This window comes from Manis pentadactyla, chromosome 4, assembly GCF_030020395.1.
Source record: "Manis pentadactyla isolate mManPen7 chromosome 4, mManPen7.hap1, whole genome shotgun sequence".
In the NCBI taxonomy this organism is placed as follows: domain Eukaryota; kingdom Metazoa; phylum Chordata; class Mammalia; order Pholidota; family Manidae; genus Manis; species Manis pentadactyla.
The window spans coordinates 168093741-168108512 of record NC_080022.1 but is presented as its reverse complement, the minus strand read 5'-3'; the positions used below and the strand labels follow the sequence as shown (position 1 = coordinate 168108512).

The 14772-nt window shown below is 50.6% G+C and overlaps 1 protein-coding gene across 3 annotated transcripts in view; it reads left to right on the top strand.

Moving 5' to 3' along the window:
- The window catches only part of PLXDC1 (plexin domain containing 1), a 58953-nt gene that overhangs the window by 28474 nt on the left and 15707 nt on the right, over positions 1-14772 (top strand). For all 3 annotated transcript variants that reach the window (XM_036930412.2, XM_036930414.2, XM_057501435.1), the window contains exons 6-8: positions 209-327; positions 1266-1365; positions 11211-11306. In XM_036930412.2, coding sequence (XP_036786307.1) covers positions 209-327; positions 1266-1365; positions 11211-11306 — 315 coding nt within the window. The remainder of the gene's footprint in view (positions 1-208; positions 328-1265; positions 1366-11210; positions 11307-14772) is intronic.

Here is a 14772-nt window from a genome sequence, read left to right as displayed (position 1 = left end):
GAAGCAGGGTCTTCTTGTTCTTCTCCAGCTTGGAAGCCAAGCCAATGTTTGTGGGCTGCCAAGTTCCTGCCTCCAGCCAAATTTGCAAACTGCCCCATCATCCCTAAGGGACCTAACTTGTGGCCAATCCATATTGGCTACCATTTCTGCAGGGCCCTGCTCTCTACACTATTCCCCTGTTTATGCAGGTCTCTGCTCTTCTCCCCAGGGACAGTCTTTGTTGTTCAGTGGGACCATGTCTACCTCCAAGGCCGGGAGGACAGGGGGAGCTTCACCTTCCAAGCAGCTCTGCACAGTGACGGCCGCATTGTGTTCGGCTACAAAGAGGTGAGTGAGCCCAGCTATAGAGTGGGCTGGGTCTTGGAGTCTTTGATTCAGCACATACCTGCAGAGAACCTGAAGTATGCCAGGCCTAGGGCTTTGTGCTGGGGACACAGCATTAATGAGATGACTGTGAGCCCTATACCCTTGTAGAGCCATAAGTCTGGTTAGGGAGATAGACAGTAATTGCAGGGACAAAGGTAGAATCACCACTGTGACAAATGCTCCTAAGTAGAGGTGCCTGGTGCCAGGAGAGCCTTTCATGGGGCTCTTTACCTGAGCAGGGGTCAGAGGAAACTTCCCTGAGGAGAAGAGTTGAAATCTGCAGAATTCACAGGAGTTAAGGAAGCAAAGAGGAAAGAGAAAAGGACATGCAAAGATCCTGTGGCAGGACAGAGCATGGCTGGTACAAAGCTCTGAAAAAAGGCAGCAGGGCCTAAAGGAGAGAGTAAGAGACAAGACAGGGCAGCAGAACAACCAGATTTGCCTTTGAAGATGGGCACTCTGGCTTCAGAGCGGAGAACAGATTGTTGGGGACTCAGAGGGAAGGCGAAGAAATGATTTAGGAAAGAAGTGGTGTCAGGTTGGAGTATGGTTGGGTGAGATGAAGAGAGCTGGATAGATGTGCGAGCCAGTTAGCAGGCTAGTTAGCAGGCTCTGGAGATGGATTGCATGGAGGAGTCGGGAGATGATGAAGGAAAGGTTTCTGGCCAGCATGGAGGTGCCATTCACTAAGGTGGAGAAAAGAAAAAGGAAATGTGCTTGGAGGTGGTGTGGGGGAGACTTGGAATTTGGATGGGGCCCACTGGATTTGAGAGGTCCTCTGAGTCCTCCAAGATGTGCCACCCAGCTGGCAGGTGGGTCTGGAGCTCAGGGAGGAAATCTAGGCTGGCCCAAGGGTATGTGGTCGGGGCATAATAGATGGAGCCTCTTTTCTACCCCAGATCCCTATGTCAGTCCTGGAAATCAGCTCCTCCCAGCACCCTGTCAAAGCAGGCCTGTCAGATGCCTTCATGGTGCTCAACCCATCCCCGGACCTACCAGGTGAGTCCTCAGTGATCCAGGGGGGATCTCGACTGGGCCAGGCTGGACTCAGACTGACCCAGGCTGGTAGGGGGATGGCAGTGGCAGGGAGAGGACAGAGGGTGGACAGTGGAGTGGGAACTGAGGGAGGATGGGGCATAACGAGCTCCACCTTTTCTTCACTAAAGCAGAGGGACCATTTTTTTCCAGTAAAATCTCCAGGGAGAGGCATTGTCTGGGTTTTGAAGGGGAGCCCTTTGGCACCCCTTCCATTTAGAAAGTCTTCAAAGACACCAGATTAGGGTTTTTGAGCCCTCCCGGAGTATAGCCATCACTGCCTCCACCCCCCAGCTGAGAGGAGCAGCACAGGGGCCTTCAGGAGGCCGGAAGCCAGTCTCAGCTGTGTCGTTAACTGTCCTCTGGCAACCACATCATCTTTCCAGCCTCAGTTACCTCATCTATAAAATGAGGGAGCAGCTGGAGGGATGTTTCTTCCTCCTGGGTCCTCCTTCAGTTCTGATATGTTAGGACATCTCTTTCTCTCCTGCTTCTAAGCCTCTGCTCACCCCCATGAGGACCCTGGATTCACAGTCCTGGGGAGGGGCTGCAAGCGTGCCATTTGCTGCTTCTAGAACCTTGGCTCAGAGACTTTTGAACCTGACCTTCTGCTGAGCTGTGTATGCGAAAGTTCTGCCATGTAACCTGCAGGACAGAGGAGAAGGTCTGAGGAAAAGACCGTTGTCTGCTCTTCTCTGTGTCTACCTGTGCTTGACGGGACCTGGGGACATCCTGACCTCCCACTAGGCATACCAGGCTGGGTGAGAAGACATGCCTGGGAGCTGCTGAGGCACCACCCTTGCAGGAACTCCAGGGCTTCCAGGGGAAGCTTCTTTACTTACATCTGTTGGTTGAGTTCAATCAATACACATATTCTGAGTTCCTACTGTATACTAGGCTACCGTGTTCTGGGTGCTGTTGAGAAACGATAAAGAGGAAGACATAGAGGAATTCATCATCCGAGCAGGGCCTCTGTCCTTAACGGAAATCTGAAGGAAGGGGCCAGGGCTCATGTTACCAACCTTTATCCAGCATCTTCTATGTACAAGGTTCTTAGTACAGTGTTAGGTGCTTGGCTCTGGAACCAGAAGCATGAGTTGGAGTCCAAATTCTCCACAACCATCTGGCCTCTGGCAAATCATTTAACCTCTTCAGGCTTATCTCTTTATCTGTAACTGGGGATATAAGGAGTCTGGGCCTTCTACAGTAACTGTGAAGATAAATACACTAATGTACATGAAGTGTTGACCCAGTGTCTGGCACATCGTGTCTGTGAATCGTGTATTAGAATATTTTACTGTGCTAGCCTTTGATACAGGACTCAGTATTTTATAACCCAGCAAGATACCAGGTACAGTAATAAACAGTTTAGAAATCAGAGTAGGTGGTGTTCTGATGCTAAATGTGTCACAGGTCAGATGCCATGACCACAGCACTTGATGTGGCTTTTGTGGCTTAGTAGCCACTATATGGCTACAGTGTCAGAGTTTATGAAACTTCACTCATTCTGCATCACCTTTGGGAATTTTGCCATTTACATGAATTATTATTCTGTTATTTACTAATGCTCCTCTTTATCCTAACTGATAAAATGATGGCTTTTCATGAATAAATGTACCTGGTCTAAAATTCAAAAGGTGCAAAAAAACATACAGAAAAAATTAGGCTTCTCTCCTGTCCCTGACCCCTGTCCCCCAGTTCCCCTTCCTGGAGGCAACCAAGGCTATCAAGTTATTTCTAGAGCTACAAGCCTTCAGGTAAATTTATGTACATATATTTAACATAAGCGATGGTATTTGATGCCATGCTCTGCTCTTGAGCAAAGTACATCCTACCCATCATTCCACAGCTGCACACATGTTGTTCTTTTTAAGGCCTGCATGATAGCCCATTGCATGGGTGTACCTTATTTAATAGTCCTGGGCATGGGCTTTTCAGTTGTTTCCAATTTTTGCTGCAACAAATAATGGTAAAGTGAATATTCTTGCAAGTACATACATTTATGCCCCTGTGTGAGTAGTTCTATAAAATAAATTCCCACCACTCTACCTGTCCCTCTCTGACCACTGCCTCCCATCCCCGCAACTCCCCGTGCTCTATCAAGTGGTTCAACAAAGGCCCCCAAGCCCCTGCTCCATAGCCCCAGCCAGCTTCTGCTCTAACTGGCTGGGTAATGCATGTGCTGAGCTGGTTGCTGAATAGTCTCAGTATTCCCCTGATTGTATTAGTTAGCTACTGCTGCATAACAAGTCACCCTGAAACTTAGCAGTTTAAAACAACAAACATATTCTCTCAGAGGTCTGTGGATCAGGAAGCAAAGCACAATTTAGCTGGGTCCTCTTGTTCAGGGTCTTTCAAGGCTGTTCTTGAGGTGTTTGCTGGAATTACAGTCATCTCAGCAACTCCAAGTGCTCCCTTGTGGTTGTTGGCAGGATTCAGTTCCTTGAGGAGGCCCTCACCTTGGTTCCTGCCATGTGGACCTCCCCATAGCACAGCCTACAAAACAGCAGCTGGCTTCCCTCAGAACAGGTGAGCAAGACAGCAGTGACAGTGAGCACGATGGCAGCTCGAGCCTTTTTGTAACCTAATGTTAGAAGTGCTGTCCCATCATTCTTGCCCTAAGTTACTGGTTGGGAGAAGATCACTAGGTCCAGACCATAGTCAGGACAGGATTACACAGGGTGTAACGGGGGCTGTTTTAGAGGCTGTCTACCACACTGATTATAATCCTGTCCCGGCACCGAGCTGTGCAGGATCTTATTTGGTCATCCTCCCAACTTTGTAAGTGAGGTCTATACATTGTCCCTTTCTAAATGAGGACATTTAGAGAGGTGGAGTGACTTGCTTGTCGTCACACAGCTATAAAGAAAACCGAAACCCAGGTCTTCTGCTTTTCCTTTAAAACCCAGGGTCCACCATGAAGACTTCATAAATCTGACCCACCCCATTCCACCCAGAGGGTGAAACTTTTCTTCCTCATTTCCCCAAATACTCACAGCCCTGTGTGCACATACCCAAGCTGTTTTGCAGGAAAGGCAGTTCCTGGTGCCCCCACCTAGTTGCGTCACTGAGCCCTGTCTGTTTCATCTGCACCTCCCTCATGAGGCTTTTGTGCACTGGAGTCTCAGGAAGTGTGTGCTGGATCTGGCTGTGGAATGAGGGTGAATTATGGGAAGTCAGGTCCCCAAGGGAGTGCCTGCATCTGAGGTTCCTCTGTGATTCTGGAAAGAAAAGCTGTTTTAGAGCAAGCCACAGAGATGGGGGAGGTGAGGTAAAGGGGTGCAGTGGAGGAAGCACAGCCCACCTGAAATAACAGGAAAGCAGCTGCACCTGTTCAGTGAGGCTGGGAGGAGGTGCAAGGACTCTATTGTGGGAGTTACTGGACTTGGTGACCCAGGTGCTGTTTGCAGAGGTATGTTCACCTGCCTGGTGGGAGCCAGCACCTGACCCACGGACACTGCCCCGAGGCTCTTAGCCTCCAATCTTCATTCCCTCTGCCCCACTTTGCTTCTTGGCACCACCAGATCTGATCATGTCATTCTCTGGCTCCTTGCTGCCTGCAGCACCAGGTCAAAATCCTTAGTGTGGCATTCAAGGCCCTGTGCAGCTAGGCATAGCCTACCTTTATGGGTTCATCTCCAGACCCTCCTTTCATCCATCACTCCCTGTCCAGACATACTGGTCTGCATGTCCTGTGTTCCCCAAATATGCCAAGGGCTATCCACATCTCTGTGCTGCAGTTCTTGGTATAAAGTACACCCCCACCCTAAACCCTTTTCCCACTTGGCAAAATTCTACTCATCCACTGCACCAGCTCAGATGCTGCCTCCTCCATGCAGCTGCCTTCTGCCCAGCTAGCTGTGAGCTCCTTAGGGACTCACTGTGGCCCAGCCCTTAGCCTGGTGTGTCAGGGCAGGCCATAGTGCAAGGGTGAGCACTCTGTGGTGACCCTGCATGAGAACAGGGGCCTGACACCACTTGAGCTGGGGGTGGTAAGTGCTTCAGTAATTATCCCTTTTTGTCAGAAGTTTTTAGCTGGGTGCCCAGACATAGATTTGAGGAGGAATACTGAGGTGTAGATGGAACATATTTACATGCATGCATTTTTCTGGGGCAGCAAGCATGGCCTTCCCTGAGATTTACATGGGGCCACCACTTCTGCCACCTCTGCTTTGGGGAGTGACGGCTTTTATGTAGTTAAGAGGTCAGAGTCCTCTGGGTCTCAAATTCAACCCGGCCAGTAGGGAATTAGTTTGGATTAGGCTGAGCTGCAAATAACAGTAAATCCCAAATAAACATGGCTTACATGATACAGAAGTTCAGGGAGAGCCCTCTGGGCTGCAGACCCTACTATCACTGTGGATATTCCCATGGTCCAAGCCCACCTGGCCCTTCAGAATGGGTGGTGTCACTGTCCTCGTACCCATGTTTGGCCCCCTCTGCCTGCAGTGCTGTGTGGAGTGGAGTGTGGTTCCCCACTATTTGTGATACCCCAGCCACTGAACCCTGCCTGGAGGACTGTCTCCTTCCCCAAGCTCCACCCCTGCCTGAATGCTGATGGAACTGTGCGGTCTCACTCCTGGGGCTGAGAGAAGATGATGCTGAGAACAGTCAGTTTTTCTCACCCCTACTTCCTTATATAAACTGCTCTGCAGCTCTGGTGCAGTCTGCAGGGCATGCTCTGATGCAGAGAAAAGACTTGTGCAATTAGCAGCACATTTTTGGCAGTGGCATGCAAAACATACAGGGTAGCATATGCACTCTTTATTTGGCTGGAGGGCCCCCTAATGTCAGTATAATTTCCTCTGTTCATTTGTTTAAGAAACCCTTTCTTTCATGGACAGGATAAAAGCAGCTTTAGTGTAGGCAGCGTCAAGACTGACAGATTCTGAATTAGCGGAATCAATTAATGAGAACTCCATTATCGAGGACGCCACATTGCAGCCTGCCCTTGGCTGGCCCCAGAATGGCCTCGGATAACCCTAAGACGTGGGCCTTCTCCTTTACCAGAACTATCCTTTCAAAGCAGACTTGAGTCCAGAAATGTGTCGAGGCCAGTACTGTACCCTTGTGTCAGGCTGCTGGGTGGGATTGCAGGGGAGGCCCCCGAACTGGCTGTGGAAGGGTGAGAAGGAGCAGCTAAGAGTGGAGAAAGGGTGCAGGTAGCTTGGTTTGTCTTCTCCCCTCTCCCGAAAAAGGATCCTTTACAGTGCTCTTCATTTTAGCTTTTTATCCATCTGGGGGCCCTTCCTCCTCTCTTTTCACTTTTATTTTTCCCTCTACCCTGCTCGCTGAGTCTTGTCATTCTTGCCTCCTCTCTCTGCCCCTTCTCTACAATGCTTCAGTGCTGAGGAGGGATGCTCTCGTCTTCCCTCTGGGGCTTAAAGCTCCCTGGGGTACAGGACCCTCACTGTGTGTACCTTTGGGGTCCCCTGCTGGAGCTCACTTTGTGACCATTGAATGAATAATCCAGTGAGCAAAGGAACACATGAACGAATAAATGGAAACTTTTTCTCAAACCATCTTATATGCTTTATATTGTAACCTCCCAATTTGGAGAGAGGTTTGTAGCAGGACCTGTCAGTCTGATTTCTTCTGACCAATCCAGCTCTCTCCCACTGGTGTGTGGTATTGAAACACAGTGGGACGGGTCAACCTTTCTTTCGAGCCATTAACAGTTCTTGATTGGACGGCAGGGCTTTCTGTGTCTGGACCCTAGGATTTCTGAACCTTTGATGAGTGGGAACAGAGATACGTGTGATGAGTGAGCAACGTCTCACACTGCTGGAAATGTGGCTTTGGGTTGGTCCCCCCCTCCCACCCGTCTTGGATCCGGAAGGGATCTGTTGGTCATGCAGATAGATGTTTATTGGCCTTGGGCAAGCCCCAGATGTTGGCGAGATAATCGTAAACCAAATAATTCAGGGATATTAAGGGTTCTGTTTATAGAGAAATAAAAATATTACCAAAGCCATGCACTCAAACAAGTACAAGTTGGCAGTTGAAATGAGCAAATAGTTTAAATCAGAGATGTATTTCCACATACCCACCTGCATCCCTTCCTACCACACTCATCTATGTCTCCACCTTCCTGGTAGGGCTGTGCTGGTTTTTGGAGGACATCTGACCATCTGTGGCTGTCCCCCTCACTTGAGGCACCCCCCCCACTCTGCTCCCAGCCCTGGTGGTGGGGAGACCCACCCCTAGATTCTGGCATGAGGTTTTCTGGGAGCCCTGCCTTCCCTGGCTGCTGCTTGTGTGTCTCCATCCCGGAAATCAGCTCCCTTGATGAGTGCCTGTCTCCATGGGGTCCCAACCCTGAGTCCCTTGTCCCTCCCATTTCACCTTCCTTCTGACCGAGGGCAAGCTCTCCCCTATACCTTCGCAGTGGAGAAATCCCGCAAGCCAGTTCTCTTCCTCCTTTGAGCTCTAGCTTAGGACGGGGCATGTCTGGCTTTCTGTGACCCAGTGGGGGCTGCTGCCCTTTTAAGAGAAGCCTGATCTGTGGTGGGCTGGGGAGAAAGCGTGCTCTTCCTTTGGGCTGGGAGCTGAAGTTTTACTAAGTTACTGAGGTTTTCATGACTTGTTATAACCCATTCAGTCATTCACAGCCCTTTTTTGATGCACTATTCTGAGCAGGGCAGGGTGCCAAGGGCTGGGAGACTGAGACAAATAACTTCAAGGCTCTGCCCTCGGGGCACTCACAGCTGGGTGGGGCGGGTAGCCAACAAAGGGAATGTTGATTGAGCAGTGTAACAGGTGACACTGGACACTGTACAGCGGGCTGTGGGTCTTAGGAGGGGCCACCAACTATGCCCAAGGGTGGGGGAGCCTTCAAGGACAGGAGCTGAGCCTTGAAGGATGAGGCAGATAAAGAAAGGTTTACTAAACTCTAGACCCCATAGCCTCAGGCACCTTGGAAGACCTGGAGTTTCACATTTAGTTTTTTTCCTATTATGGGTTTCTGGTGCTGAAAGGGGTGATTTTTCAGAAACAGAGATGGCCCCTGGGGATAGAGGGAGGGATGGAGCTGAGAAAAGCTGCCTGGAACTTCCCCATTCTCCACAGAGATATAAACTTCCTGAATCCTCCAGGCTCACTCAAAGCCCAGGCCACCTTCCACAGCAGCTGGTGTCATGCAGGGAGGGCCCTGCAGCACAGACAGACCTTTGTGCGAAAGGAAAATCAGTGCCTCCTCTGAGTGGATGAAAGGTGCCCTTCCTCACCCCTATCTCTTTCAAACCCCACTTAGCAAGGGGCCTTTCCTGTACCAAAAAAGTGTGTGTGCATGCATTTACAGGACTCTGTGAACCTCATTCCATCAGCTTTTGATGGGCTCCCTAGGGCCTTGGGGACCCTGTACACATCTGGCACTTACTGCCTGATATTTATGAGGCTTTCCTCCTGGCCTCTTCTCCCTCAAACTTAGAGTTGTTTAGGAGAAAAATAAACACATAATCACTCCATCTGCAGGACTTTGGCTTAATGATTTATTTTCAAAGAAAAAGTTGTAAATGTTTCCCTTTGACTCTTTAAGAAACCCAAAACAGTAGTCCCTCCTTGTCCTCAGGGATACGGTCCAAGACCCAGTGCATGGATGCCTGAAACCGTGACAGTACTGAACTCTGTATATACTATGTTTTTCCTATACTTACATGCCTATGATAAAGTTTAATTTTTAAATTGGGCGCAGTAAGAGATTAACAACAATAGCTAATAATAAAATAGAACAATTATAACAATACACTGTGATAAAAAGCTTTGTGAATGTGGTTTCTCTCAAAATATTGTACTATACTCACCCTTCTTGTGATAAGTGAGATGACAAAATGCATACGCGATGGCATGAAGTGAGGTGGATGACGTAGGCAGTGTGACGTAGTGTCAGGCTACCACTCGCTTTCTGATGATATGTCAGAAGGAAGATCATCTGATTCCAGGCTGAGATTGACAGCGGGTAACTGAAAGGAGCTGGGGGTGAGAAGCAAGAACTCATTCACCCCGTAAGTGTAGTATAACTAGTTCCATTTTTCGGATGAGACTCACTGAGCTTAATTTTAAGTCTCTTGTCAGCAATCACACAGGTGGTAAGGGCAGAGCCTAAGTCTGCTGTCCTGTGGGGTCACCCTCCCAATGCAGGGCTTCTCTCCCCCATGCTCCTGTCAGCCTTCCCATCTTTCTTTCACCTTCCACTCAGCCCAGAGCAGGCCCTGATCCGTGAGTAAACAGGGGACCCTCCTAGTGCCACGTGAATGGGTAGGGCCAGCATTTTAAGCACAGGCCTCTGAGGTGGGGCTGCGGAGTGTGTCTAGTACCAGGGGAGCTTTGCTGGCATCTGTACCAGAGCAGTTTCCTTTTCATTGCACAGGCCATCTCAAGGTCATTCTGTGATCACCGCAGGTTTAAGGGCTGCAGTGCCCACCTTTACTCTGCAGCGAGGCTGTGTGGTATGGTGGGAAGAGAGCTTGCTTTGGCATCAACCACCAGGGGTTCAATGCTGGATGAAGGAGGAGGGATCAAATATATAATGGAAATGTAGCTGAGATGTTGTTTTGATCAGCTGATGCTCTCCCAGGTGCTTCATTCAGGAGGGTAGGGGGACAGGGCATCCAGCCATTGCCCAAGACACCTTCCCTTTCATGGATGCCCCTGCTTAGTTCTGCCACCTTGGGAAACTCGTCCAAACCACCTTCAACTGAGTGAGAAACTTCCTCACCTGCTCTGAGCTACAAGTGGCAAAAACCCCACTCAAACTAGCTTAAGTAGTCCAGCGCCACTCAGTAATATTCAGAGACAATCCTTTGCCAAGATTCTGAAACACACTCACCACATTGTGTGGTCATTTAGGGTCTGTTTGGAGAGTGGGGGGCCATTAGACTGTGAGCAGCAGGTCCTGAATTTGACCCAGAGCAAGCACTCTGCAAATGTCTGCAAATGGAGAGGCTGACCTTGGAGAACCACTCCCGTCCTCAGTGGAGAGCTGAGCGAGGTTCAGGGCCTGCAGCCAGGCTATGTCCCACCTCCATCCCTGCAGAAACTTCCCACAGGATCTGAGTCAAGTGACCTGAATTTCTGATTCAAGTTCTGCTCCCGAATCCCTGGATAAACTTAGAACTTCAGTTTCTTGTCTATGGTGTGGAAAGATAGAAACACCTGCCACAGCACTGTTGGGAAGAAACAACTGGAATTGTAGATGAAAAGACTTTGCCTAAAATGGCAGTCTGAGATGCTCTGATATTTCCCACCCTGTACCCATGCCCACCCAAGAACCATGACTTACAGTTGGTTTCCTTCAGCTCTGAAAGACAGGCAGCCAGCCACAGAGCTTTGTGAATGAGTTTCCCCGTGAGAGCAGGGTCACTTAGTGTTGGTCTGCCCAGCACCCCTCTTCTTTCTGGAAACAGCGTTCCCTTTGGGGGGCCTGCCCCCAGCCCATTCCTACATGTGGTCTGCACTGGCACTCATCTCCCTCTATGAGCCTGCCTTCCTGGCCACACAGTGATTGGTCCGGCGCTGGGCATCTGATGAGAGCTGGACCAATCTGAGAACTTCCCTGTAATCAAAAGGCCCTTTGCCTTCTAGTCATGAAGCTGAGAAGATGCAAGCTTGGAGTCTGAGTGGCCACCATTCCAGTCTCATGGGAAAAGCCAGAGAAGGAAGCCACCTTGTGGAGAGATCAGGAAGTCCTGGTGGCTCTGGAGTCCTGGGACCTCCCCTGGTCCCTGTCTTCCCAGGTGCCAGCTCTTCCTCTGGTTCTTTGGGTAACTTTAGTATCCCTAATGTATCCCCGTTTCTACTTCCTGTTTCAGAATCTCGGCGAAGGACCATCTTTGAATACCACCGTGTGGAGCTGGATCCCAGCAAGGTCGCCAGCACCTCGGCTGTGGAGTTCACCCCATTGCCAAGTGAGTAGGGTCGTTCCTACTGAGGGAGGGCATTCCACTGTCCTGGAAAGAGCTTTAGAGCCAAACAGACTGCGTTCCACTCCCAAGCCCACCGCTGACCCCTGTGTGGGTACGGCTACCTGACTTCTCTGGGCCCCCATTTCTCATATGTCACATGGGCCAAATTCCACTTCCTTCTGGTGCTATGGGATGGGTTAGAACCACAGCAGGTAGAGTTGAGGACATAAATGGAAGCTCTGACACTAACTGGTACCTCCAGGCCTGGGGCAAGGTTTGTGCTTGATATATGACCGCTATTGTTATTAACACATAATTGAAACCCAGGACAGATGTGTCTCTGAGAACTCATAAACCAAGCCACCTGGAAAGGTAATCCAGGGACTGAATGAATTGGTCCCCAAATTTTTCACTGTATTTTCCGTAGAGGTGGGGTGATGCTGGAGTCACAGGCCAAAGGCAATAGCTGGATTTAGCCAGAGGCCCTCTAAGAACCATGGGCCCGGCCCTCTGCCCCCTCTGAAACACACTCCGCTGCGGTTGTAGGCACACCGCGGCCCAGGCCCCAGCTACTGCTGGACCCTGTGGGGTCGGGGTGGGAAGCTCTTCAAGATGCAGTCAGGGCAACTGGGGAGAGAGAGGGAAGGAGGATGGCGTTCCCACCCCCGCGCTTTTAGAAGACGGTTTTAATTTCCTCTCCTGTGTCACTGTACCTCTCAACTTCCTTCTGAAGCCATGGTGTCTCCCTGCCTTCTAGGCTGTTTCTTGCCTCTGTCCCCTCCCCACTTCCCTTCCTCTTCCCTGGAGGTTCTGGGAGCAGAGGATGGAGAAACAAGAGCAGGATGAATGTTCTTCTCCAATGCTGGCCCACGTCTCAGCTAGGGCTCAGCAGTGTCTTCCCCCAGAAAAGAGGAAGGATCCAGACACCACGGGGTCGCAGGGCGAGGACACTGTGCAGGTCACAGCCCCACCCCCGTCTCCAGTGCCCTCCTTCTAGGTAGGAGGCCCTGGGACCTGAGAACCAGGGGTTCCTCCAGGACTGGTGAGAACACACTCAAGTCATCAGACTTGAATAAAACTGCCTTGAAGAGCAAGGACACCCAAGGGCAGGGCTGACTGCCTGGGCGAAGAAGTGAGATGTCCTGGAAATGAGTTTCTGGGACACTGTGTGTACATTTAAGCCACTTCTCGCTCCTCCAATGAATTTTCTGAGCATTTGATGGCATGCAGGACATTTGAAATGCAGATGAGAAATAAAGGTCAGTGGGGTTTATGAATAGCCCATGAGGCTCCCAGGGTTTTCCTTATGGCCAATTTGACTGGAGCCTTTTAGGGAGCCTGTAGAGTCACTGGGAATGACCTGGTCATGGGCTCCCATGTGGGTGCCCATATAGGTGCAGCTGGTCGGGGAGGGGGCAGTGCAGCCAAGGTTGTGATTTGAGCCCCTGGGAGGCCGGTTCATGTTATACTGAGAAAACTCTGCATCCCCAGGCCCCAGGCTTTCTCCCTTACTTAGCCAAGTCTCCTTACTTGGAGGACTTAGCCAAGATTGTTCCAGCCGAGAGCTGTCTCCAAGCGGTTGCACTCTCCGGCTGTTTCTTCCTGGTCCCTCTTGTAGAAAAGACTCATGAATAGGTGGCCTGCGGTGAGGGTGGGAGCTGGGGCAGGGCGAACTCACAGTGGGACCCTGGGGCTAAGAGGTCAGCTGAGATAGGCCTCTGTTCAAACTCAGACCTGCCGCTCTTAGCTCCATGATGCTCTCTCTCTATGCCTCAGTTCCCTTCTCTGTAAAATGGGGAAAACAAAAGCATCTATACATGAATTTAATAAACGTTTATTAACTACCTACCAAGTACTAGGCACTGTTCTAGGTCCTCTGGACACACCAGGGAACAAAACAGCCAGAGAGCTGTTTTCATTCTCTTGAAAGCACACAGTGCCACCTACAACCAGTCCCTCCCACTAAGTGACTGAAGGTGACCCTGCTGTGCCCACAGCGGCTTTTCTCCCACTCACCAAGGGCTGGTTCCCAGCTGCCATCTTGTTGGGAGTCCACAGAATGCAGATGGTCCCCTAATGAACGGACCGTGGTAGAGTCCCATGCAGACTCACAGAGGAAGAAATGCTTGGGTGCTGATTCAACAAGTGGTCAGCTTTCTGCAGTTGGCTGTCACTCTGCTGCTACAACATGTTCTGTTCAGCTGTTCAGATGCGCCCTTATTGCACACAGTTATTCCGGGTGAGAGGCTGTCTCTCCTTGTAATAAAATGCACGGGCTCTGTGGCAGCTGCTTGCCACTCGGAGGTCATTCTGGTTCACTTGAGCGGGTAGCATTTAATTGCAAGTGAACAACTCTAAAAAATACATCCCCCAAACCTCCTGCTCCCTGGCCCTTTCTGCTCCTCTGCCTGGCTGATGCCAGAAGGGGTCCATGCACTCTCCAGCAGCCCGCGCCCACCGATTTCTCTGCTCTTGAATGTGGCTGTGCCCAGGCTAGGCCCCAGCTGTGGCTCCTCCCCATTCCCACCACCCTCCGCCTCTCCACTCTGCCCAGCCCATTAGCGTTCGGGTTGCTACTGGGAACACAGCTGGGACAGGCTACTCCGGGCTGTGCACGCAGGGGCCCTTCTGCCTGGACTTCTGCCCCAGGAAAGCTGCCAGGCTTGCTTCCTCCCTTCTCTCAGTTTCTGCCCAAATGTCCTCTTCTCAGAGGCCTCGCCCATCCTTCGTGAAAAGAGCACACCTCCACAATCATTCCACTTCTTAGTTCGGCGCTACATTTTTCCTGGCCCTACTCACCACCAGAAACCCTAGTGTAGAATTTGGTGCAGACTGCAAGCTCCATGCAGGCAGCACTCTGTCTTTTCCTGTTCACACCATATCTCCTGGCCCATGGCAGGCACTCCGTAGTATTTATTGAAGGAATGAATTAATTTGTGAATGAGTGAATGAATACCTAATAGGTAGATTAAGAGCAAGGAATGAGACTGTAGCCAAGGACACCAAGCAGCGTGCCCTGAGTCACCGTGTGGCCAGCACTGTTCCAACCCCTCACTGCAGTGCTACCAAGCAGAGAGCATCAGGATCTCCCTTTTAAAATGAGGTACTGAGGCACCAAGAAGTTCAGTAACCTCTCAAGTGAGATGTCAGCCTGTCTGAGAAGAGATGTCAGTGCCTTCCCTGGGGCAGCTCACTTCCAAGAGGAGAGGGAGAAGAAAGGAATGGAGTTCCGCACACCTGGTTTACCCTCACAGACTCAGCGCCCAGACCTCCCTGGGAGGTGGCGAAGGAGGAGGCAGACAGGCCAGGAGCGGAACTCTGACGCCAGTCCCTCCTCGTGAACCGAACATCAGGGCTGGGGAAGGGGTGCTCAGCTAGCACTGGGTGGGGGTCAGACCAGAACGTCTTAAGAAATCCTTTTCTGTGAGTATAGACAATAAAGCTGTGTTATAAACATTGAAGTTGCTAA